This window comes from Mesoplodon mirus (assembly GCF_964341445.2).
Source record: "Mesoplodon mirus genome assembly, chromosome: 6".
Taxonomy (NCBI): Eukaryota; Metazoa; Chordata; class Mammalia; order Artiodactyla; family Ziphiidae; genus Mesoplodon; species Mesoplodon mirus.
The window spans coordinates 88,880,432-88,908,023 of record NC_138982.1 but is presented as its reverse complement, the minus strand read 5'-3'; the positions used below and the strand labels follow the sequence as shown (position 1 = coordinate 88,908,023).

The 27,592-nt window shown below is 38.1% G+C and overlaps 1 protein-coding gene across 19 annotated transcripts in view; it reads left to right on the top strand.

Annotated features, from left to right (window-relative positions):
* The window catches only part of PHLDB2 (pleckstrin homology like domain family B member 2), a 130,596-nt gene that overhangs the window by 21,195 nt on the left and 81,809 nt on the right, over positions 1-27,592 (top strand). For all 19 annotated transcript variants that reach the window (XM_082626156.1, XM_082626158.1, XM_082626160.1 and 16 more), the window contains one exon: positions 3,188-4,536. In XM_082626156.1, the coding sequence (XP_082482282.1) occupies positions 3,202-4,536 (1,335 nt within the window). In that variant the 5' untranslated portion in view covers positions 3,188-3,201. The remainder of the gene's footprint in view (positions 1-3,187; positions 4,537-27,592) is intronic.

Below are 27,592 nucleotides of genomic sequence, written 5' to 3'. Positions count from 1 at the left end.
TTTCTGAAAGGAGAGAACAGGAATAATAGTGAGCAACACTAGTTCCTGTTAAGCCAAAGTCTGATACATGGTAGGCACTTAATACCTAGTTAATGAACGAGGAACCTAAAACTACCTGTTAGGATTTTAATTTTTTTCTATATAATAAGCAGAATCACTCCAAGTAATGAAATAATCTAATAACTACATTAAAAAAATGAGCATACTAAATATATTATCTAAGCCATATTCAGCAAACATCTGGAGACATTTTTTGTAACCACTCTGTTCACTTTATTCATATTAGGGAAGGTGTTATGTTTGATTTTGCAGTTTTTCAGATGCATAAAGTATGGAATGGATAAACTTACATAATTGTCATTTTTGCCTGAGTCATTTAGAAGATTTGGAAAAAAATGTTGAAGTCTTCAAATATTTACATATTTAGTCTGATGAAGAAGTTCTTTAAAGTAACCTTTTTCGGAAGAGTTACTATCTGGATCAAAAATTGAGCAAGAGCTTAGGAAAAATGAGAGTCTAATCCACTTAAAAATGAAGTATTGCTGCAGATTGTATGCTAATATTTTACACTAATTTTTTCTTCCTTGTTAAGGTAACCCAAACACATTGTATAAAATGTGGAAAACACAAACTAGTTTGAGAAAGGTGAATTAAAAATCACTGGTGTGATTTCTTTTATTCCATTGTTCTTATTATAGAATAAGCATGTGGACAAGGGAAGAGAAGATATTGGCTTGTAATGGGGGATAACAGTGGAAACATCAAGAAATGATCAGATTGAGACTATGGATTAAGAACAATATTGATAGGATTTGTTGATGGATAAAATGAGGAAGGAGGGAATAGGGAAGTGATAGAGATGGTAGAGGATAGAGGATATAGTGATAGAGGAGATCAGTGATGATTCCCCAGATTTCGGCTTGAACATCTATGTGTAATCCGTGAGGATAGAGGATATAGTGATAGAGGAGATCAGTGATGATCCCCCAGATTTCGGCTTGAACATCTGTGTGTAATCCATGTGTATATGTGGGTGTATATATAAGACTGCACTCATTGTATGTGTGGTTTTTAAAATTTACTTAACATTATATTAATGTATTTTTAATGCTATAAACATACCTTGAAATGAGATTTTAAATGGTTTAATATTCACTCATATGATAGCCTATAGCTTTTGATTTTCTCCCTATTTTGGGGGCAATTAAAGTGTTATTTCCCCTTTAATAAATAACATGGTAATGTTCTCAGGATCCACCTACTTCCTTGTCTCCTCAATTCAAAAATATTTAACTTGAGGGAATTGACCAAGGTTTGCTAGAATTTCAACATAGCAAACCAACATGTGATAAAGGTAGTCGGGAGTAGAAGGACCCAAGACTAGAGGTCATCGTGGTTTCAGTTTTCCAAGGGGGCATGGTGAGATATAGCTCAAACCAGACTGGTGTTGCTTTCGAGGTCAGAAATGGTAGTGGTAGACAATTGCTGAGAGGGACATTTGTCTTGGATGCAGAGATCGCACTGTCCCTGAGGAATGAAAGACCTGGCAAGGGCCAGATGGCAGGGCCAGATCCCAGCTGGGAGGCAATTCTAAAGGAGAATCTCAAAAATTTTTTTGAGGTCCACTTCAAAAGACAATCATGCTTTTATCCATCAGGGTAGGGCTTTGGGTTGGAGGATAAGGTACCCAAGGCAGAGCTTCCTGTGGGAAGCTGCAACTTTGAGGGGTATGAGGACTCAGCCCATCTCTAGGATTTAAGCAGCCAAACTGTTTCTTTGCCCCACTCTCTGGGTAAGAAGCAGTTCCGCATTGGGCTGGCTGCATTTGCCCAGGAAATCTCTGAGGCTGACCAAGCAAGGTGAAGGTCCTCCATCTGTGGCTGGGAGGGAGTGGGGAAGGCTGTGATGGACATTGAAAACTTGCGTTCATTGAGGTCTCACCTGTGGGGCGATGGGAGTCAGGAGGGGCTGGAGATACGATAGAAATACTAGAAAACTCTCTGCCTTAAACTTGTGTCTTGGTCACACATTATGATATTGATTACTAACCATAAGTAATACTGTTTATATATAGTGCAGAGATGCAGTAACCAGTGTTTGAGGTGCCTAAGGAGTTGGAGGACTGTCTTAGCAGTACCTGAGTTCAAATTTATGTTTAAATTGTGCTTTCACTTTGATGATAACTTAAAGAAAATATTTTTATCAGTTTGAAATATAAGGCTTCACATTTACAGTGATAATTTGTGATTAAAAAGACATTTTCATAGACTAAAACTGCAGTTTCTTAAGTTAATATTGTTCAAACTAGGGTCCGAAACATATTATGGGTACATCCATTAAAAAAATTTTCTTTTCATTGTGGAAAATAGAATCCTAATCTGATCCTGGAAGAATGGGTGGGTTTGGATGGGTGCAAAAGGAGAAAGGTGTTTCCATGAGAGGAGAGAGTTAGATCAAGGATGATCATGGTGCCTCTGGGATGCCTGGGAACTTGAAGGATACATCAGTTTTAGGTTTTTAAATACTCCACCCTGACCCTGATATGGCAGGAATATGGGGAACACTCCTTCGTCTACTATTACCTACCTTTCTCTGATGGATGCGGGAGCTTTATTAAGTCTTTTTGTTGAGAAGGTAACTCTCATAGTCCCCCTTTAAAGAATCATCTTCTAACCCTCATGTTATTGATCAGTGTCTAACACAAAATTTTCTTTCTCTGCCAGAATGTGAATTTAGTTTCCTCAGGACTTAACTTCTGAGCGGTTAATGATTCTTGCAGAGACATCTAAAGGAAGGCCCATTGCAGCATCCCTTTGCGTTTTTGCTAGGTACTCAGGAAGCAGGTGGTCCTCCAGGGACTAGAAAACTAAAGGGACATTGTCTTTTTTAGGTACCAACCTCATCTTGCACTTGTACTTGCTTAGGGATTTGTTCCTCTCAAATTTCATTGATGTCCTCTTGAGTTATTTTTCTTTTGTACAAGAAACATCCCAGATCAGTGGTCTTTATTCATCTTTATTTTGCAGGACAGCTTTCCTAGTTTATTACTAAAACAGCGTTTGTGTTTTTTAATTACAACAGATTGGACTGCAAACCTATTTGTACTGATGTAGGCTGAAAAATGTGGTTAGTCTTTTTAAATCTTCTTTGTTAAGTAAAGCTTTCTCTTTTTTTTTTTCCTTTACAGATTCCAACAAGATTATGGCAGAGCAGAGCCACATGCAAAAGCAGCTGGATTTACAGAATGGTAGCTTAGAGGCAGGCTTTGTGGCAAATTCCCTCAAAAACGATTCCCAAAACATGATGGAGAGCCTGAGCCCGAAGAAATATTCTTCCAGTCTGAGATTTAAAACCAATGGAGACTATTCTGGTTCCTATTTAACCCTCTCACAACCTGTGCCTGCTAAAAGAAGCCCTTCTCCTTTGGGAACCAGTGTCAGAAGTAGCCCCTCCTTGGCCAAAATCCAGGGAACCAAGCAGTTCTCTTGCGACGGAAATGACAAAAATATTTCCGTGAAACCTCCCACCCCTTTACGCAGCACTTCACCCTCCCTTAGTGGATATCCACTTGGGAGAGCAGACTTTGATCATTTTACAGGCCGGGACACTGAAAGGTCCTTGAGGCTTTCAGAGAAGCCTCCCTATTCCAAATATAGCTCAAGGAATAAATCCCATGACAATGTCTACTTTCTTGGAGGGCTGGAAGGCCGAAAAGCATCTGGCTCACTCCTGACCATGTGGAATGGAAGTTCCCTGAGTGATACTGGCTCCTTGCCCATCGGTAGGTCAGGGGCAGCCAGCATGCCTTCAAGCCCAAAGCAAGCCAGGAAAATAAGCATCCAGGACAACCTGACACTTCAGCCCAAGTTGACCAGACACAAGGATCTGGCATCTGAAAACATCAGTTTAAGAACTAGGAAGTACTCGAGCAGCAGCCTGAGTCACATGGGCGCCTATAGCCGATCTCTCCCCAGGCTGCACAGAGCCACAGAGAATCAGCTGGCACCTCTCAGTTTGCCTCCAAGAAGCTCTCTGGGCAATTACAAACGAACGAAACTGGGGGAAAAGGATCTACCTCATAGCATCACAGACAATGACAATTACCTGAATTTTTCTTCTTTGAGCTCAGGAGCTTTACCCTATAAAACCTCTGCCTCTGAGGGCAATCCTTATGTGAGTTCCACCCTCAGCGTCCCTGCCAGTCCTCGAGTGGCTCGGAAGATGCTTCTGGCCTCCACCTCCTCCTGTACCTCTGATGACCTTGATAGGGCTTCCTACTTGGGGACCAGCCCAGGTCATTCGTTCCCTCCCGGAGAGCTTGACCGAGCATTTGCGGCCAGGAGGAACTTCTCGTGTGGGTCTGTTGAGTTTGATGATGCAGATCCGGACAGCCTCAGACAGGCCTCAGGAACCCCCCAGCCTGTCCTTCGGGAACGGAAAAGCAGCATTAGCTCCATTTCAGGACGAGACGACCTGATGGATTATCACCGACGGCAGAGGGAGGAGAGACTCAGGGAGCAGGAGATGGAGCGATTGGTAATCTTCTCATCTGACTTGACCTCACTGTTTCATTGAATAACTTCTTGGAGACAAAGCCCAAGGATATATGTGTAGAATTTCCATGTGCACCAGCCACTGGTCCCTTCCTAGATTTCCTCCTGCTAACCTTCCTCTTCCCAGATCACTATTATTAGTCACAAATGGATAGTTTGAAGGCCTACATGTGCCTAATGTTATATTAAGTTGCTCTGCAGAGGTCTCACAAGTATATATTCTTGATAAATCTAACAAAGATAGCTGTGAATTTTGCTGAATTTCTTTAAAAGTCTTACAAACTTCTCTCTTAAGACTATGAGGAAACACTGTATTATTTATGTCATCAAATGTGTATGTATATGCTATGATGGTAATAATCAGTGAAATGACAACTCATTGGAAATTAGGCAGTAAGTTTCTCTGTATAGCAAGTTGTCTGTAAAGTTGAAAGGTTGCCCCAATGGTGCTCAGCCTTTTTTCTGCACTGTAAATAGACACACACACACACACACACACCATACTCCCTTCAGCCATGTCTTAATACAAATAGTGACTCCAAACTACACATGCTCAAAAAAAATTACTGAGTTGTCTTTTTCTATGGATTTATGATTACTGTAAAAAATATTGAAAATAATAAGAAAAGAGGAAACAGGAGAGTCCCACTAATGAATGAGAACAAACTGCTACATTTTTCTATTTTCTTTTAAGCATAATTTTTTAGGGTGAATACCTGTAAGATTATTTTGATTCATTAATGATTAATGATTTCCTTAATGTGGGAAGCTGCAGGATGGTAAAGCTGATTTACAAAAGTATAGGAGTATCAAAAGTATTTTAGTTACTTTTGATACTGGAATAAGTATGTATGCTGGAATAAGATTTCTGAATCACATACAAAACTAGTTAATGCCCTACAGGACAATAAAATTGTAACTTCTGGATTATAATGAACAGAAACTTTTGCATCTATACAGGACAGAATTTGCTTGAAATTTTAGAAAAATAATTATTCACACCACTCACAGTTTTTGATAAGTTAATGTCTATCCTTACAGAGTTTCCAAATATCCTAATCACTAACAGTGAATGAAAACAAATGTGTATACCCCTAGAGAATTTGGTATTCTGTGGGTGGGTATGTTAGATGGTGCTCCAGTATGGCAGTTCCTTTGTTATCATAAATAATATCGAAAGATTTTTCATGATTACAAAAGGCATTGTATTTGGGCCTAATTCATTGGCATAAGCTAGAAAAACTTTTAATTAGCGTATAAAAGCCTTCTTGTATATAGATAGCAAATCTAGTGCTATACTGTACTGAACAACTGTCATTGAAAAAGCCAGAGAATCAACTTCTATGATTTATTAAGTTTCCTAGGAGAGCATTTCAATGGCTTCATCATTCCAGAGGTCTTCATTAAATGCTTTTATTTACTCTTCTGTTCTAAGGGTAGGAAACCAACCTCTTACTTATTTACTTATTTTTATTTTCGGCTGTGTTGGGTCTTTCTTGCTGCACGCAGGCTTTCTCTAGTTGAAGTGAGAGGGGCTACTCTTTGATGTGGTGCACAAGCTTCTCATTGTGGTGGCTTCTCTTGTTGCTGAGCATGGGCTCTAGGCCAGAACCTGGGCTCGGTAGTTGTGGCTTGCAGCCTCTAGAGCACGGGCTCAGTAGTTGTGGCGCACAGGCTTAGTTGCCCTGCGGCACGTGGGGTCTTCCTGGACCAGGGCTTGAATCCGTGTCCCCTGCATTGGTAGGAGGATTCTTAACCACTGCGCCACCAGGGAAATCCCAAACTGGTTTCGTCTTTAGCACTTATAAGAGTTGGTGAATTTTTCTTTCCTCTAGTTTCCCCAAATCTGCTAAGGTTCCTGGCTATCCAGCAAGTGACCTTTTTACTGCCTATAAGGTTGGTGCCCTGTAAGCCACAAACAGGTCCTAGTTCAACTTCTCGGGAGAAGCTTTGGGTATTAGCTTCAGATATGAAGTTATAACCCTTTCTCCTTAATAAGGAGCTTGTCATATCTGATGAAGTGCGGCTAATTTTTAAGTAAGGCACTCTACATTTGGCCTCTGTTGTATTATCTATTTGTCTGATTATATTCCAGTAAAAGGGAGGACAGATTCTTACTGAGCCCATGCAAATAATGTTATTGCCATGAAAAAGTCTCAGAAAAAAATGTTTCTTCCTGAATCTGAAGGACCAAGGAGAACAAACTAACATTAAAAGAATGTTTCATTCAGTTTGCAACATCGGAGTCAACTAAACTGATGGTTAGAGATAGATCAGCATGAATGCTAAAAGGGTTTTCCCCATCAGAAAACAGAACATTAAGATAATGCCAGTAATTTTCCAAAACTCATGTCCACATTTAGAAATTAGATTTCCAGTTTCAGTTCAATCTGTTCTATGTAATTAATTCTTATTCCTCTAACCTTGGGTCATTAATTTGATTTCATGACGTTATCTATTTCTGAACTAAAAGAAGTCCTGAAAATCTGATTTAGCCTCTAGTACTATCTCATACCTGTCTGTGTAATGTCAGCTCTTCTGTCAGCCTCTGACCCTAAGTCCATTCTTTGAAATATCAAGAGTGAAGAGTATCTGGTAAAGTTCTGTCCGCGAGGCTCTAAGACTGTCTTTCTTTGTTAAAGGCACATCCTCACCTATAACTTAAGCAGAGACTTTAGGAAAGCATGAGAGGAAATCGTGGACTACCGGGTGAGGGTAAGAGTAAGTGGCTATGGTTAATCTACAGTTAATTTAACAAACAGTATCAGCAAGAAAGAGAATTTAAATCTTCTATTAGGCAATAAGATGTTGATCTTATTTTTTAAAATAAATTTATTTATTTTATTTATTTATTTTTGGCTGCGTTGGGTCTTCATTGCTGTGCACGGGCTTTCTCTAGTTGTGGCGAGAGGGGGCTACTCTTCGTTGCAGTGCGCAGGCTTCTCATTGCGGTGGCTTCTCTTGTGGAGCATGGGCTCTAGGCACGCAGGTTTCAGTAGTTGTGGCATGCAGGCTCAGTAGATGTGGCACATGGGCTTAGTTGCTCCACGGCATGTGGGATCTTCCCGGACCAGGGCTCAAACCCATGTACCTTGCATTGGCAGGCGGATTCTTAACCACTGCACCACCAAAGAAGCCATGTTGGTCTTATTTAATCAGTGTTTGCCCTGAGGGTGAGAACGTATCACAGAGAGTGAGGATGTTGACATATATCCAGGGCCTTTCTGTAAAGTGTGCAATCACTGAACTTTATGTTATAATATTTTGCCTGTACAAAATTAGCCTAGGGAAGGCTGAGCTTCTCATTTGATTTGACAGATCTTCCTATGCATTTCTTGATAGTGTTGAGCTATTTATCAAGAAGGGGCTTAACAAATAAACCTAATTATTTCTAGCATTCTTCTTTTTGTAAGGTTAAGAAAAAAAATCTTTGTCATTGCCCAATAGTCCTCTGGGAAAACTTAAAGACAGTTCAAATGTAGAAGGTATCTTGGAAAAAATTTGTTTTCCTGAATTTAGGGTCTGATCTTGGGAAGGCGAAATCAAATATTAATCAGAGATTATGTTATTTGAATAATATAGCATTGTGGATGCCTGAGAAAAATGAATGTTCGCAGTTTGGTTACCTAATAAAGTGAGAATAAGTTATTTATTATAAACAATAAATCTTAAAATAATCAGATGAGGAACTGTTTTGGGTCATTTTAAATATGCAAGTATATATCCCAGTTAGGACAAGGCACAAAAGATTACTTTTGTGAGATACTGAAACTCTTCTCTCTGGGCAGATTACACAAAAAAAAATAAAATAAACTTTTTGCTGTCTTTTGTAAGCATAGGCTGATTTCTCCAAGATAAGTAAGTAAGTAATTTCAATAAGAGATAATTGCATTTTAGTTTTACATTAATAGGATACTTCTCATAAAAAAATTACTTCATAAATAAACTCATCAATGTTGTTCAAACTTTGCCAAAGCTTTAACATTTTATTACATCTTTACAGAATTAACTATTTGCAGATATTATAAAGTAAGTCAAATAAGCTCCCTTTCTGCAAATCTAAAATTTTTAATGTAACTTTATTTTATTAAAGTACAGTTTATTTACAGTATTGTATAACTTTCAGGTGTACAAAATGGGGATTCAACATTTTTATAGCTTATACTCCACTTAAAGTTAGTATAAGATGTTGGCTGGGGGCTTCCCTGGTGGTGCAGTGGTTGAGAGTCTGCCTGCCGATGCAGGGAACAGGGGTTTGTGCCCCGGTCTGGGAAGATCCCACATGCCACGAAGCAGCTGGGCCCGTGAGCCATGGCCGCTAAGCCTGCATGCCCGGAGCCTGTGCTCCTCAATGGGAGAGACCACAACAGTGAGAGGCCCACGTACAGCAAAAAAAAAAAAAAAAAAAAAAAAGATATTGGCTATATTCCCTATACTGTACCGTATGTCCTTATAGTTTATTTATTTCATACATAGTAGTTTGTACCTCTTAATTCCCTACCCTTCTATTGCCTCTTCATCCCTCTCCCCACATGTTATCACCAGTTTGTTCTCTATATCTGTGAGTCTCTTTCTGTTTTGTTATGTTTATTCATTTGTTTTATTGTTTAGATTCTACATGTAAGTGCTAACATACAGTATTTGTCTTTCTGTGGCTGACTTATTTCATTAAGTATAATATCCTCCAGGTCCATCCATGTTGTTGCAAATGGGAAAACTTCATTATTTTTTATGGCTGAGTAATATTCCATTGTCTGTATATACCACATCTTCTTTATCCATATGTTGATGAACTCTTAGGTTGCTTCCATATCTTGGCTATTGTAAATAATGCTGCTATGAACACTGGGGTGCATATGTCTTCTCAAATTACTGATTTCTGTTTTCTTTGGGTATGTACCCAGAAGTAGAATTGCTGGATCATATGGTAGTTCTATTTTTAGTATTTTGAAGCATCTCCACACTGTTTTCCATAGTGGCTCTGCCAGTTTACATTCCCACCAACAGTTTACTAGGGTTCCCTTTTCTCCACATCCTCACCAGCATTTGTTATTTGTGGTCTTTTTGATGATAGCCATTCCGACAGGTGTGAGGGGATATCTCACTGTGGTTATGGCTTGCATTTTTCTGATGATTAGCAATGTTGAGCATCTTTTCATGTGTCTATTTGCCATCTGTATGTCTTCTTTGGAAAAATGTCTTTTCAGGTCTTCCACCTATTTTTAAATTGAGTTGTATGAGCTGTTTATATATTTTTGATATTAACCCCTTATTGAATATATCATTTGCAAATATTCTCCCATCCAGTAGGCTGTCTTTTTGTTTTATTGGTGGTTTCCTTTGCTTTGCAAAAGCTGTGAAGTTTAATTAGGTCCCACTTGTTTATTTTTGCTTTTGTTTCCTTTGCGTGAGGAGAAAGATCCAAAAAAATACTGCTACAACTTATGTCAGAGAGTGTTCTGCCTATGTTTTCTTCTAGGAGTTTTATGGTTTCTGGTTTTACATTTAAGTCTTTAATCCATTTTGAGTTTATTTTTGTATATGGTGTTAGAGAATGTTCTAATTTCATTCTTTCACATGTAGTTGTCCAGTTTTCCCAGCACCACTTGTTGAAGAGACTGTCTTTTTTCCATTGTATATTCTTGCCTCCTTTGTCACAGAGTAATTGACCATAAGTATATGGGTTTGTTTCTGTGCTCTCTATTCTGTTACATTGATCTATGTGTATGTTTTTGTGCCAGCATCATACTATTTGATTGCTATAGCTTTGTAGTATAGTCTGAAATCAAGGAGTGTGATTCCTCCAGCTTTGTTCATTTTTGTCAAGACTGCTTTGGCTATGCAGGGTCTTTTGTGGTTACAAATAAGTTTTAGGATTATTCATTCTTATTCTGTGAAAAATGTCTTGGATATTTTGATAAGGATCACATTAAATCTGTAGATTGCTTTGGGTAGTATGGACATTTTAACAATGTTAATTCTTCAGATTCATGAACATAGGAAATCTTTCTATTTCTTTGTATCATCATCAATTTACTTCATCAGTGTTTTATAGTTTTAAGAGTATAGGTCTTTCTCCTAGTTGATTAAATTTATTCCCAGGTATTTTATTCTTTTTGATGTGATTTTAAACAGGATTGTTTTCTTGATTTCTCTTTCTGACAGTTCATCATTAGTGTATAGAAAAGCAAGAGATTTCTGTATATTAATCTTGTATCCTACAACTTTACTGAATTCCTTTATTAGTTCTAATAGTTTTTTGTGGAGACTTTAGGGTTTTGAATATATAGTGTCATGTCATCTGCAAATAGTGATAGTTTTACTTCTTCCTTTCCCATTTTGATGCCTTTTATTTCTTTTCTTATCTGATTGCTGTGGATAGGACTTCTAATACCATGTTAAATAGAAGTGGCAAGAGTGGGCATCCTTGCCTTGTTCCTGGTTGTAGAGGAAAGGCTTTCAGCTTTTCACCATTAAGAATGATGTTAGTTATGGGATTGTCATAAATGGCCTTTAATATGTTGAGATATGTTCCCTGTATGCCAACTTTGATGAGAGTTTTAATCACGAATGGTTGTTGAATTTTGTTAAATGCTTTTTCTGTGTCTATTGAAATGGTTATGTGATTTTTATCTTTCTTTTTGTTAATGTGATATATTGCATTCATTAATTTGTGGATATTGAATTATCTTTGCATCCCTGGAATAAATCCTACTTGATCATGGTGTATGATCCTTTTTTATATATTGTTGAATTTGTTTTCCTAATATTCTATTGAGGATTTTTGCCCCTCTGTTCATTAGAGATTTTGGTCTGTAATTTTCTTTCCTTCTTTCTTTTTTGTCTGGTTTTGGTGCCAGGGTAATGGTGGCCTCATAGAATTTATTTGGGAGTGTTCCCATCTCTTCGATTTTTTGGAATAGTTTGAGAAGGATAGGTATTAGCTCTTCTTTATATGTCTTTTTTTTTTTTTTTTTTTTGCGGTATGCGGGCCTCTCACTGTTGTGGCCTCTCCCATTGTGGAGCACAGGCTCCGGACCCGCAGGCTCAGCAGCTATGGCTCATGGGCCTAGCCACACCATGGCATGTGGAATCTTCCCGGACCGCGGCATGAACCCGTGTCCCCTGCATCGGCAGGTGGACTCTCAACCACTGCGTCACCAGGGAAGCCCTGTATGTCTTTTAGAATTCCCTGTGAAGCCATCTGGTCCTGGATTTTTGTTTACTGGGAGTTTTTTTTATTCTTCAGTCAATTTCACCACTAGTGATTGGTCTGTTCAGATTATCTATTTCTTCCTTATTCCGTCTTGGAAGATTGTGTGTTTTTAGGAATTTATCCATTTCTTCTAGGTTGTCCAATTTGTTGGTTTATAACTGTTCATAGTATTCTATAATGATTTTTTGTATCTCTGTGATATTGGTTCTTCTCTTTTGTTTCTTATTTTATTTGTGTCCTCTCTTTTTTTTTAATGAGTCTGGCTAAAGGCTTATCAATTTTATTTATCTTTTAAACAATCAGCTCTTGGTTTCATGAATCTTTTCTATTTTTTTGATCTCTATTATATTTATTTCCTCTCTGATATTTATTATTTTCTTCCTTCTGCTGCCTTTAGGCTTTGTTTGTTCTTCCTTTTGTAATTCCTTTAGATGGCAGTTTAAGTTGTTTATTTGAGATTTTCTTATTTCTTGAGATAGTCTTGTATTGCTATAAACTTCCCTCTTACAACCACTTTTTCTGTGTCCCATAGGTTTTGGAAAGTTGTGAGTTTTTTTTTAACGAATTATTTTATTTATTTTTGGCTGTGTTGGGTCTTTGTTGCTGCACATGGGCTTTCTCTAGTTGTGGTCAGCAGGGGCTACTCTTCATTGCAGTGTGTGGGCTTCTCATCACGGTGGCTTCTTTTGTTGCAGAACATGGGCTCTAGGTGCACGGGCTTCAGTAGTTATGGCATGTGGGCTCAGTAGTTGTGGCTCATGGGCTCTAGAGCGCAGTCTCAGTAGTTGTGGCACATGAGCTTAGTTGCTCCATGGCATGTGGGATATTCATGGACCAGGGATTGAACCCATGTCCCCTGCATTGGCAGGGAGATTCTTAACCACTGTGCCACCAGGGAAGTCCCTGTGTATTTATTTTCATTTGTCTCAGGGTATTTTCTGGTTTCCTCTTTGATTTCTTCATTGGTCCATTGGTTTTTTAGTGGCATGTTGTTTAATCTCCACATGTTTGTGTTTTTCCCATTTTTTTCCCTGTAATTGATTTTTAGTTTCATACCGTGTGGTTGAAAAAGATGCTTGATATAATTTCTAGACTCAAATTTGTTGGGATTTGTTTTGTGTCCTAGCATGTGATCGTTCCTGGAGAATGTTCCACGTGCACTTGAAAAGAAATGTGTATTCTGCTGTTTTTGAGCGGAATGTCCTGTAGATATCTGTTAAATCCAACTGGTCTATATGTCATTTAAGACCATTGTTTTCTCATTGATTTTCTGTTTGGATGATCTGTTAATTGATGTAAGAGGGGTGTTAAAGTCCTCTACTTTTATTGTATTATGGTTAATTTCCCCCTTTATGTCTGTGAATATTTACTTTATATATTCAGGTGCTCGTATATTAGGTATATGTTAACTAATACAGGAGCACCTAAATATGTTAATGAGTGTTATATCCTCTTCTCGTATTGATCCCTTTATCATCATATAATGCCCTTCTTTGTCTTTAGATATAGACTTTGTTTTAAAGTCTACTTTGTCTGATATGAGTATTACTACCCTAGCTTTCTTACATTTCCATTTTCATGAACTATCTTTTTCCATCCCCTCACTTTCAGTCTGTGTGTGTTTTTAGCTCTGAAGTGAGTCTCTTGTAGGCAGCATATAGATGGGTCTTGTTTTTTTTTTATCCAATCAGGCATCCTATGTCTTTTTTTTTTTTTTTTTTTTTTTTTTTGCAGTACGCAGGCCTCTCACTGTTGTGGCCTCTCCTGTTGCAGAGCACAGGCTCTGGGCACGCAGGCTCAGCGGCCATGGCTCACGGGCCCAGCTGCTCCACGGCATGTGGGATCTTCCCGGACCGGGGCACGAAACCGTGTCCCCTGCATCTGCAGGCGGACTCTCAACCACTGTGCCACCAGGGAAGCCCATCATCCTATGTCTTTTTTTTTTTTTTTTTTTTTTTGCGGTACGCGGGCCTCCCACTGCTGTGGCCTCTCCCATTGCGGAGCACAGGCTCCGGACGCGCAGGCCCAGCGGCCACGGCTCACGGGCCCAGCCGCTCCGCGGCACGTGGGATCCTCCCAGACCGGGGCACGAACCCGCATCCCCTGCACCGGCAGGCGGACTCTCAACCACTGCGCCACCAGGGAGGCCCATCCTATGTCTTTTGATTGGAGCATCTAGTTCATTGACATTTAAAGTGACTTTTTTGTTTTTGTTTTTGCGGTACATGGGCCTCTCACTGTTGTGGCCTCTCCCGTTGCGGAGCACAGGCTCCGGACGCACAGGCTCAGCGGCCATGGCTCACAGGCCCAGCCGCTCCACAGCATGTGGGATTTTCCCAGACCTGGGCACGAACCTGTGTCCCCTGCATCGGCAGACGGACTCTCAACCACTGCGCCACCAGGGAAGCCCTAAAGTGACTACTGATAAGTGTGTACTTCTTGCCATTTTGTTACTTGTTTACTGGTTGTTATTGTAGTTCTTCTGTTTTTTTCTCTTCTTTTAGTTTGTTCCCCTATGGTTTGATGATTTTCTTCAGTGGTATGCTTGTGTTTCTTTCTCCTTAGTTTTTGTCTATCTATTGTAGGTTTTGATTTGTGGTAACCATGGGGTTCATATGTTGACCTATAAATATATCTACTTGTTCTAAACTGATAGTCATTTAAACTCAAACACATTCTAAAAGATCTATGTTTTTTACTCCCCTCCCCTGCTTTTGGGTTTTTGATGTCATATTTTACATCTTCATGTCTATCCCATAACTGTTTATTGTAGTTATAGTTGATTTTACAATTTCTGTCTTTTAATCTTCATGCTCGATTATTTAAGTAGTTGATCCACAGTCTTTACTATATATTTGCTTTTATCTGTGGGATTTTTTCTTTCCTGTAAACTTTTTATTGTAGCCTTTTCTTTTCCTCTTAGTGAAGACCCTTTAACACTTCTTTTAGGGTCACTTTAGTATTGCTGAACTCTTAGTTTTTGCTTGTCTGAGAAGTTCTTTATCTCTCCTTCACTTCTGAATAATAACCTTGCTGGGTAGAGTGTCCTAGGTCTTAGGTTTTTCCCTTTTAGCACTTTAAATATATCATGCCACTCCCTTCTGGCCTGCAAAGTTTCTGCAGAAAACTGTATTTTTGGTGTGTTCCTGGGGGGAGATGAGCTCAGTGTCCTCTTCACTATCTTGATCTCCCTGACATCCAAATATGTAATTTTTTAATTTCCATCAATTTTTGTTCTTCATGGTCTTCTTTCACTTTCTGGAACAATCAGACACTCCAGACAGAAGCCCTTAACTTAAGATATTGTAAACTGTGTTTAAGCTGACACATCACAGAACATAATTACTATTGATATAAAAAGGTTTGTCATAGTTATAATTGTTTGGTTGAACACAAATTTTATGTTTTCCTTAATCTTACACTGCATATAGAAGTAATCTTAGCTTATCTTTTCAGTAAACTAGTAAAGAAGTTCAGAGAAACTAATCTCTTTATGATAAAACTAATCCAAACTTATTTTAAAGATGAAATTAAACTTGTATTATTCTTTACACTGATAAGACAAGGCAAAGACATATAGCTATTTTTAAGCCAAATTATCAAATCAGTGTTTGATAATTTGTGTAAGGATCTACTTTATTCATCTAAACTTGTTTTCTAAGGCAAAGAAAACTGCTTCTGACATCAACAGTTTTGAAGAGGAAGGTCTTTTCTAAAGGAGAACACATTTAAATTTTTAGAATTTCCTTTTTATTTTTTGGAAGTTTGGGAATATTAGATTTATTTAAATGCTTATTAGTCTCTATAAACCAATCATAATAGAGGTCCTTTATTTTAATGTATTATTATCCTCAGGAAGTAGGAAAATATTTCACTCACACACAGTGTTTTTTTTTCTCAGTTACAGAGACTAGGTAAAAAAAATTGTCCTGATTTGAGTTCACAAATAGAAAAACAACAAACAAGTGAGAAATGATGACAAATAAATGCTCAGCGACCTCTCACGAGAGCAAGGGTAGCTTCCACTTCTACCTGACAGTCCACCAAGTGGTCAGATCATAAAAGCAGATTCCCAGTCATTGCACCATCAATGCGGATAACTATTGATTGTGTGCAATCCAAAATCCCGATCAAATGTAGACACGAATCAGAAACCCAGAGCAGGAAAACAAAAATTTCAGAAGATAGCGAGTCAGTGAAGGTAAAGTTCTACTGCCATATGGGGTTTACTCCAGGAGCCAAGAAAAGCTGTGCCTGGGCTTCCAGCCCATGAGCTATTCTTCATGAGCAGTACAGTTTAATTGACTCTACAGGATGAGTCCACTGGGACCTCCAAATTGTCAAAGCATAATTTTCAAAAAATAAACCCAACTCTTAGACAAATATAGAATTAATAGATGCCAAAGATTTATTGAATTCATTAATGAGGAAACCAAGCAGGATAAAGTTGATTCACTAAGCATAATTTCTGTATTATTTTTTAGCTTGAGTTTTGATTATCCCAGTGTTTCATTTGGATGTTTTTACTTGTGCAATCTTTATTTGAAAACTCAAGGTAATTATATTGAGTATAAAAGGCTGAACCCTAATCATGAATCTCTAAGGGCCTACTAAGGGGGTACAACTATCCACAGTGAGTCAACATTAAATAGCTTCCAACTGCTGTGCTAGTTGAGTTGTTTTGTTTTTTTATAATTTTTCTTCTTTCTTGCTCTAAGCTGCCAATTTTTCTTTTGTCATTAAGCCAGCCTTCTTTTTTAAATTTATGATTTTTAGAAACCAGATATCAAGACTTGTTTAAAAATACTGCCAACTAAGAGTTACTAGGTGCAAGTGAGGTCTTAAGAGGGTCCTGTGTGCACGAAGTGTGTGCACTTCAGCTCATAGACCTTGTGACGTCCTTCTGGGCTGGCCAGTGGTCATTTAAACTTCCCAGTTCTGAGCTGTTTTCCAAGTAGGGGAATGGATAAGGTACCTCTAGTGGGCTGGGATGCTGATCCTTTGACAAACTAGATGCTTGAAAGGCTAAAGAAATCATTACAAAGTAGACAGGATATTCTTTTATTCATCTCATTTGATACCTGCCTCCCTTCCAGTAATACAGAGGTAGTGATGCCCATCTAGTTCATCTTACGATCCAGGGCAGTTAAAGTCATTTTAGGAAGAAAAGGGGAAAATAAAAAACTTAAAACAAACCCTACTGCTATTAAGAGTATTCAGTATTCGTTTGGTTACATCACCAAAAGCATCTGTGTGCTATTGTGGAGAACCAATAGATTCCCACAAATTGAGTTGTAGCAATCCATTATTTTCTTTCTGGCTGATGGCAGTCATCTGTGGTACCTTGATAAACAGTATTATCACTGTTTAGAACTATGTAGGGTCACACTTGGTGTTCATTTCTCCAGAAAGTTGTAATATGATGCCAGCTCTCATGAGGCACCGTGGAATAAGGTTTGCTAACTTTTTACATATTCTGCCACCCCAGAGATGAGGTTGACTTTCAAGACATGTAATAATACTTCCATGGTATTTATTATGTGAATAGGTGAAATGTCTGGGACAGCGATTCTCTACAATTTAGAAGATGTTTTGTTCTAATAACGTTTCTGAAAGTGCTTTACAACTAAAGAATTTTAAGTTGCAAAGGGCTGGGACCATGCCTGTCTTGTTCACTGCTGTGTATCCACCTTGTAGCCAGATGAGTAGAGTATGGGAAACATTGTACACATGTTTTTAGAAAGAGTGAATGATATTCATTCTGGCTTTCCTTATTCTGTGGCCATAGGCTGCTCCCCTAGTTCCCAGACATCTCAAACTTAAGTTTACATACTTAGTTCTCAGTAACAGTGAAGCTCTCCACAAAAGAATGCAAATATCTCAGCATAAATGCATTCTTTTTACTTCCAGAAACAGAAAATTCTCTTCCACTTTTCAATTAAAAATAAAAAGATGAAAATGAGTTATTTTTCTTTATGCTGAAAAATTTGTAGCATTCTTTGTAAGAACTGGTGCTCTCCAGAATCATACAAAACCAAGGCTTGTGTACTTTTGAGTAGACAATAGGTCTAATGTTTCTAAAATTAACTAAAAGTATAATTGAGCATATCTAAGGAGTTATATAAAATGGAATTTTATAAAATAAAAGTGTATGTTCTCTAATCTCCTTAAGGTGGTAAGACAGATACTATTTTAAAGACCAGAGAGTAAACAGGCTTTATAATTCAGTTCTATAATTAGGAAAATTTGGGAACTCAAGAAGAGTGAGCATTGTCAAGTGAGTTAGTCTACTTGTGGATGTGTTTTGCTTTTATATCTGCTTCTTGCTGCCTCTACTTCCTAGTGACTCCTGACCCCAAAAGACAGTTTGGTCATTCAGACCTTTTTGTACTGTAAATTTGACAACACCTCTTCACTGGAAGCAGAAAGGACAGTGTTATAAGAATGCCTATGGCTTCCTAGTCATCTTCCTTTTTTCCTAAGAAGAATGTGTTTGAAATGTGAAGGCAAACTTAAGTACTGAAAACTATTTTGCACTCCCATCTGACTTGAAAGGCATCTGCTTCCTGATGTGGCCTTTCCTCTTGCTACATCCTGACTATAGTTTTAATTTAAAAAAAAACACAAAAACAAGGGTTGCAGTAGTGGGAAGTGAGTCAGTTAAACTGCAAATGGGGTGACAGGTTGGTTTACTAACCACATAAATTTAATGTCTCACACTTTTTAAAGGGATATTTAGAAATTATGACTCTCTTCCTGTATTCTGAGTCAGAATGTCCATTCATTAATTGATTGATTTAATCTTCAGGTTTGACATAAGCTTTAGAATGATTTGTTTCTGTGGAGCCTTGCTTTTCCTAGCTCTAATGTTTAAAACAGCCAGTCAGTTCTCTGCTATTCTCTGCCCCCTTTACTTTCATGACTCGTTTGGATGGTTTGTAGAGTCTGATGCAGAAATACAATGTGAGCCATAAATGTGAACCATGTATTTTAAAATTTTCTTACATTAAGAAAAACTACAAAAAAAAGATGAAATTAATGATAATATATTGGATATTGGTCAGCACAGGATTAGACTGGTAATACTGTCTACTTTCTAAATAAGCTCTCCATTCTCTAAGACAACTTCTTTAATTTCTAATAAAATAAGAGTAAATCTATAACTAGTAGATAATATAAAGTAGACTGTTATCTATGGTCAGATCACCTTGGGTCATTAGAGAATAAAGACTTTATCTTTTAAATAGCAAATTGCTGGCATAAATGTAGATGTTCAGTAAATATTGAAGGAATTAATTCTTAGCAAATTAGAGTTGCCAACTGTCCCCAGTTAACTGAGAATAAAAAGTATTTTTTTTTCTTCTTCAGTTGGAGGGCTAGATGGGTAGAAGAGGAATGGGAAGGGAAAAAATAGCATTTAGCAATAATCTAGTGACTCCACATTGGGGAAAAACTGAGCAAAGTCTTAGTGTAATTTTGTGTTAAAATAGTCCCGTATACTTGAGAGCAAACCCTAGGTTCTTGTTACAGTGACAGTACAAGCTCTTGCCTCTTGATGGTGCCACACATTTAAAAATCCCTGCTTAGAACTGAGGGAGGTGTACTGTTCATCTTATGTAGCATAATTTAGCATTCTCGGGCTGAATGCTGAAATACAGAATGTAACTTAGACTAAAAGGTGGCCCTGTATGCCACTATGTCTGGGAAAAGTCATTCTTTTTTTAAAAATGATAAATCAATATATAAAATTGTACAAGCTACATGAACATTGAAAATACAATATTTCAATTCCAACAGGTACATGGGAGAGGGGTGATGAGGGAGGACTATTGATTCTTCATAGGAAAAGTGATGCCCATATTTGTTGTTAAATTACTTAGTATTTCTAAATTAAAAGCCATTTATTGACCTGCATTTTAAAAATCTCTCATCAAAGATTAGATTTAGTGACTGTACTGGCTAATTCTTATAATGAGAAATTTCCTTCCTTAGTTCCAGAAAAATTTATGGGAATATTTGCTGTGAAGACTATTTTTAAAGTTTGAGATTGATTCTTCAAAAAAAAAAAGAGAAAAAGATGAAGAAGTCCAAAATAAATATTAGAAATCAAACACATTCATCATCACTTTTTCAGTGGAAGAATTTTGGTTCAGCCATCTCAATGTGTACATTAAGACATATTAGAAGGCACTTTTTAAAAAAAGTTAATCTCTTTATTTTGCAGTAACAGTAGATTCCCATGCAATTAATTATAAGAAATATTGATAATTCAGAGAGGTCCTGTGCACCCTATACCCAGTTTCCTCCAGCGGTAACATCTTGCACACTCGAGTACAGTATCACAAACAGTGTTACTGAGTCCAAGCTCATATTGCTTGCCTCATGGCAGGCCAGTAAATCAAGAGAGGAGTGGTTGGAGCAAGGAATAACAACTTTGTTGAGAAAGGCAGCAGACCTAGAAGATGGTGCACTAGTGCCTAGGAGACTCATCTTACCCCAGTTAGAATTCAGGCTTCTTTTATACTAAAAGGGGTAGGGGGTGGTTGGTTGTTGTATACTTCTTGGTGTCGGAATCCTTTGTTCTTGCAGCTGTCTGTGTAGGTCAGTCGTGATGTTCCTGTAAACCTCCAATAAGACAAATGGTGTTCAGTGTTCTGCAACTTTGTATCTCTATATGAATGGGAAAGTATTATTTTTTTAAAAGACCCTTGAGAATGGCCTATCGTGTGTTTCAGGCTATAGGCAACATTCTTAACTTGTAGCAAAAGCAATAAAATACAAAAGTTAAAGTAAAAGAAACAGATCTAATATGGAGTCAGATTTGTTCTTCCCTATTACACCAGGATATTCATGATGATGCAGTCAGGTACAGAACAGTTTTAACACCACAAGGGTTTCTCCTGTTGCCCTTTTATAGCCACTCCTACTTTCCTCCTACCCTCATCTCCTCCTCAACCCCTGGCAACTACTGGTCTGTCTTCCATTTCTATAATTTTGTCATTTCAAGAATGTTACACAAATGTAATCACATACTATGTAAACTTTTTCATTTGGCTTTTTTCACTGCATAATTCTCTAGCGATTGAGCCAGGTTGTTGATGTTGTTGCCTCTTCTTCAACTCTAAGTCTGAGATTTATGAGGCAAAAGAAAATCCCAGGGAGCCTGTCTCTGTGCTTTTCCTTGAGTCCCTATTTTCCTAACTGATCTGCTGCTTTCTCTCCATTTTTCAGGGTCTTATGCTTGTCTTACATTTAAAATGTCCAAGGTTCTTAGTAGTACTTAGTGAGAAGAATAGGGAAAAGGACCTCTACACCATCTTCCCAAAAGCAGAAATTGGTGAGACTGGTTTTTGAAAGTTCAGAATAGCCAAGAACTTTGCTCTGGTGAAGTCTAATTGACTGCAAGGGGGAAATATTTCTGTGGGGGCATGTTTTACAAAAGAATTTTCATTTGGAAAAATTGATGTTCTTCTCATTCAAAATGGCTAAGACCCTATCCCAGCTCTGGGATTGTAATTTAGATTTTGAAAAAAGATAATTTTAAGAAAATGCTAAAAGTACAGTTAAAAAGATCAAGTTTCTTCAGACATGTATTATTCTTTCATTTTGATTATAGAATAACAGAGCCAGAACTTTGAAAGTTTGTCTTTTCCATCAGCTCATGAAGACCAAGGCCTAAATCATGTTAGACAGAGATTGCAATTTTTGAAAGTTGTCTTGGGAGAAAGGAAAATATTGTTCCTTTCCTAACAGCTCAAATAAAGAAGACATGTCATTGTTTATTTTGCATTTCTATATATAAAACTTGATAGCATGCTTTTTAAATTTTAACACATAGTATTTCCCATGAGATTTATCTCCCATCAATAGTTGCATTGCAGTACTTTCAGTTGATATGTGATAGCCCAGTCTCTTTTTCTCACTTGCTAGACTTTCTTACTTTTTTACTTCACCAACTTCTTTGTGCATTAAAAAAAAGAGAGAGTTGATTTTTTTTTAGGATAGAGTTTCAAATGTGAAAATTGAGTTTTGATACCTCTCATGAACTGGTTTTGATTGAACAAAATAAAATATTACATAATATTCTAAAAGTATTTCAATGGATTGCATATTGTAAACTGTGGTCTTTCAGGAGAAACAACAACAACAACAAAACAAAACAAAAAGATCCTCTGGAACTTAGTTAAGCCAAGGTGAAAATGTAAAGAAATGACAGTACTATTGGACTTTTGTTTTGTCATGTTTTCTTTGATGGTATAGAACAATAGCATAATTTCTTTAACAGAAGGGACTCAGACACCATGTAGATTTTCTCCGAAACCCTGTCCACGTAAGAGGAAAAATACCTGGCATATTTTTCTTACACACTGTGGAAATTATGATTATATTGATCACGTGAATTTCATTTCTTTACAGCCAATGTTTTTCAGTCTATAGGGAGAAGTGTATTATTTTCCTCCTTAAATTTTCTGAGTAGCAGCAATAACATTATGTAGTCATTCATAATGGGCATTTTCTTTCAAATGGCATCTTGTAATATTTTAAGAGTAGGTCACCACAAGACTGATATATTTTTTTTTATAAATAACAATCATTATCAACATTCCAACCACAGCTTATGCTTCTTTTATTTATTTTATTTTATTTTATTTTATTTTATTTTTTTATTTTTTAGATGTTGGGGGTAGGAGTTTATTAATTTATTTTTGCTGTGTTGGGTCTTCGTTTCTGTGCGAGGGCTTTCTCTAGTTGTGGCAAGCGGGGGCCACTCTTCATTGCAGAAGACTGATATTTTATAAAAGTAAAACTTATCAGAACTTGCATGTCTGTCAGTTGATTTTAAATGGCAAAATGATGCAAAAAAGGCATCAGAAAAGGAGTAAAATACAGAAGATCCTAGTTAGATGGTCAGAGATTAACTTGAGTCTGCCTAGCAAATGCAAGGAATAGATAGAGGTGGAAAAAGCAAGTTGAGAAAACATTCTTGGATTAAAAAGTAACAGGATTAATTTAATCAAGTGGTAATATTTTAGGACACGCCTGATATAAATGAGAATAAAAATAAATGTTACCTCAGCATACACATGTATTATATGTAATTCATATAAGTATATATTATTAAGCTATGAAACTAATATTTAAATATATTTTATAAATGTGTTAATAATTAAACATATTATATACTTATATTCATACATATTTTTTAAAGTATAAGCTCTTTCCAGGAGAGGGACACAGCTAAAAATAACAGTAGAGGCAAGCAGGTTTAAGGAGCTATGAGTAATAGTAATTAAAAAAAAAAAGATCAGGAGTGTGAGGATACATTTATGAAATGAGATGAAAAGAACTGAATTTCTTTGGGTATGAGCAAAGGCAGGATGTGATAAACTCCTCAGGTATTTTGAATGAGGCATGTACTCACAGGGCAGGGACAATGATTATCTCTGGCATTTAAGGTGGAGCCAGGGGCAACCTGGAATAGAAACCTGGGTTTTATGTCAAGGGTGAAGTGTGCGCTGGATAGGAGATGGATTTTTTGTAAGGTAGTTCTTTCTAGAAGCTGCTCCACTGGACTTATGCTGTAGGGAATATATGTTGCTCTGTAATGGTGGGGATAGAGGGACCAAATGGCAGTCAGTGACAGAAAAAATTCCTTCCTCCCTGGGTTACTATGGTGACTGGGCTCAGGCACATGATCTACCATGGGGAGGCATTCTGGGCAATGAGGGCATTCTCTCTCTTTCCAGATTGGCAAAGGAACCCCATAGATTTGTGAATTTTCAGGGAGCCATTTGGCTGCATAACATATTTTTTCCTGTATTTCCTTTGCCTGAAAACAATTGGATTTGTTTTTCAGGTTTGTTTGTTAACCAGGATTAGAGATGGTTCCCCAGGACCCACAAGACAATTGTCTATTTCACGTCATATTTTAATGGGCACCATCTTTAATCCTGTTTAACAAACACTGAGGACCCGCTCAGGCACCAATTGTAAACTTTATAGTATAAAGTGTATGAAATGTTCTCATACACAAGCTCTTATCAGTTTCTCCAAGAACTTAAGGGTAGGGGCTAATTTTACAATCTCTGTTTTACAGACCAGGTAATAGACTAGAAAGACTGAGCTTCTGTGTTATGGATCTGGTAAGTCCAGAACTTCAAATCCAAATAAATGTTCTTTCTGCTTCATCAAACTTAACACAGATTCTGCCCTGAAAATCCAGAGATTCTGTGAGAGGGAGAAGCCATTTTACCCCACAGATCATTAAAATATAAGATGACAGAGAGAGTTACCAAGCTCCCTTCATGAAAATATCTTTATTTCAAAGTGCTTCTCCTGTTTCTTGTCACTTTACCCCTAATTTTCCTGGAGAAGTGGGAGGTGCCCCCTTCTCTTACTGTGTGTCCAATCTGCACAAATGCAGGACACACTGCCCCAGACTGCAAAGGGCTGGGGTTGATGGGAAGTGATGTGTTGAACATTGGCAACTTCTTAGAGATTGGGAGTGTGGGGTGGTGGGGCATGAAGGAAGGAAGGGAAGTAGAAGGGTAGAGCTACTGCGTCATCTGATAAGGATAATTAGTTGTTTAATTGATAATTTAATTGTTATTGGGGGTGTAGGGAAGGGGTTTGAGTACATTTTCAGACAGAGGAGAAGGAGTCAATAGAGAGGAAATAAGAGTATAGGAGAAGGGATAATTAATAGACCAAAGCCACAAAGAAGGTGGGAGAGAAATGGTTGCAACGGCGCAAGTGGGGGGCTTTGCCTTGGAAAGACTGAGGGACGCTCCTTAGGTAACTGAGCTAATTCTTTTATTGTGTTTACTGTGTCCCAGACAGCATTCTAAGTGCCAGCTATCTATACATATTTTTTTAAATCTTCACAACCACCCTATAAGGTAGATACTCCAGTAATCCCGTTTTATACATGAGGAACTAAGACTCAGAAAAGCTAAATGACTTGCCCAGGGCCACACAAGTAGCTATGGAAGCAGCATTCAAACCCAAGCAACCTGGCTCCAAAGTTCATGCTTTTAACCACTATGGTACAGTGAGGAAAGGAGGACCAGCTAGATAAAGATGATAGAGGAGGGAAGTTTAGGGAGTTTAAGCAAGATGGCCTTGATCTCCTTAGGCAGTGTTTGTGCATTTGAGTGTACTGAGTATATCTGAGAAACAGGTACTGAAAACTGACTGAGTGGTAAGTGTTGCCTTAGTTATTTGTATATGTCTTACTCTCCCTCAGTACTGAGTTGTCCATTACTATGGAAGGAGAACAGGTGTATGTGATGCGACCTCCTAATAGTAATCTGTGTATAACAAATGTTTGTTGATCAATTAGTAGCTGTCACATTATTAGTAACTCTCTAAATAACTTGCAGTTGCCTCCAGAGCAGATACAGTCACACAAAACCATTACTCTTTTGTTTGTCAGATGTGCCTCCTTCCAGCTCAGCCCTTCTGATGGCACACATGTGCATCTATTTAAGCTCAGGGTGGCAGAATAAAGTACTTTCCTGACCACAAGCCTGAAGGTAGACTTCCCGGCCAGTCTATAAAATAAAATAAAATATTCTTTTTCTTTTTTAAAAATTTATTTATTTATTTATTTATTTATTTTTGGCTGTGTTGGGTCTTCATTTCTGTGCATGGGCTTTCTCTAGTTGCGGTGAGTGGGGGCCACTCTTCATTGCGGTGCACGGGCCTCTCACTGTCATGGCCTCTCTTGTTGCGGAGCACAAGCTCCAGATGTGCAGGCTCAGTAGTTGTGGCTCATGGGCCCAGTTGCCCCGCGGCATGTGGGATCTTCCCCCACCAGGGCTCGAACCTGTGTTCCTTGCATTGACAGGCAGATTCTCAACCACTGCGCCACCAGGGAAGCCCAATAAAATATTCTTAGCTAGACATTAAACTGACTTCCATGAAGATAATTTGTAAAACCAAACAATAAAAACTCCTTACTTATGTATACAGTTTCTTAATCAGATCTTTTGTCCTCAACTGATGAAAACAATACTAAGGCAATGTTTGGGTAAGTGTAAGGCCAATTACAAGGTTAAAAGGCACAGTCTCTAAGACCAATCCTCACTTCTGACACTAACTGCAAGTTCAAGGTGTTCCCCAGACCACTCTCAGGTTCAATAATTCCATAGAAAGACTGACAGAACCCACTGAAAGCTATTATAGTCATGATTATTGTTTGTTACAGGGAAAGGCTACAGACAAAGATCAGCCAAAGGAAGAGATGTATAAAGCAGTCAGACGTTTCCAAATGTGAAGCTTCCACTGTCCCCTCCCTTTGGAGTCAGGATGCGTTACTCTACTTTCATTGGTGTGTGATAGCACACATGGAGTAGGCCACCAAGGAAGCTTACCTGAACTTTGGTGTCCAGAGTTTTTATTGGACTTCATCACACAATCCATAGTTGACTGATTGCCCACGTTGTTAATCTCTGTCTCTAGGTTGATGGATACCACATGACCCAAAGCACCCACGCAAAATCACATGGTTGGTGTTTCTGGAGTGTCCAGTCCCCACCCTAAGATTATCTGGTGTGGCCAAACTTGCCCTAATGAACAAAAACACTCATATCAGGTATGAAATAGATTACCTTCCAGAAGCCAACAGCAGAGGCAGACTTCTCTTTGGGCAAAGTCAAATTCTTTATTATACGGCAAGTGTATCTCAAAAGCTTAACGCAACATACATCTGTTTCTCCTTCCTACCCCATGGCCAGCTTGGGATGAATGAGGTCTCTGCTCCACAGTTCCTCACTCAAGGCCCAGACTGACGGAACCAACATCATCTGGAGTGTCACGCTGCCATGACAAAGTCAGGCATGTAATGAATCATGTGCTGGCCGTTCAGGCAGAAGTGACACTTGTTGCTTCTCACATTTCATTGGCTGATGCAAGCTTGACAGTCATATCCAGTTTGGGGGTTGGGAAGAGAAGAACCATTTTATTCTGTGCCCAGAAAGAAGAGGACTGATCTTAAAAGCCCCAGGCATTTATCTCTACCCTAAGGGATTTATCTCTAAAAACAAATAGACCCACAGAAAGGACTTTTAGCCATTACTTCTGTTTTTCCTCCTTATTGACCTACCTAATTGAGACATCAAGTTTCATCGTGGAATCCTAGAAATTCTGCTTACTTGCTGTCAGCTCCAGCTCTTCTCATTCTGCAATCCACGTTTAGACCAAGGTCTCTGACTCTTGCTGGTGTACCCTATGAATTTATTCCCAAAGTTTATTTAGGGTATTGGGATCTAACACGTCCTGATATAAAGAGGAAGAAATTTGGCCCATTTCTTGCATGTACCTCATTCCTCTTCCTCCAGAGAACCCCATCTCTCTAGCCACATAGTAGTTGCTGACCTCTGAGCATACTATGAGAATCCATGACTCTATGCCTGTGATTATATGGTTCCTTTACAGAAATGCCCTGCCCACCTGTCCAACAGACCAGACTCATATTTATCCTTAAGGACTCAACTCACATTTCTTTTTCTGTAATTTTTGTGTGTTGCTTTCCCATAAAAGAATCCATTGGCTTTCGGTAAACCTCTGTTATCACTGTTTCTTTAATCGATTGACTATTTGTGCCTCTTGTTAAAGATTTGAGGGTAGAAATGCTGTCTTTTTTCCTCTTTGTATCCCCAGTACGTTACCGGGCAGAGTAACTTAATAGATTGTTATTGAACTGAAGATATGGAAACATTGAATCCCTAGAGTTAACAGAGGAGAGAGGTCTTTTTAATCAGTTATAACAGGTCCTCTTAACTAGAGAAAAATCTTTCAACTAAATTATTTCTAACCGTTA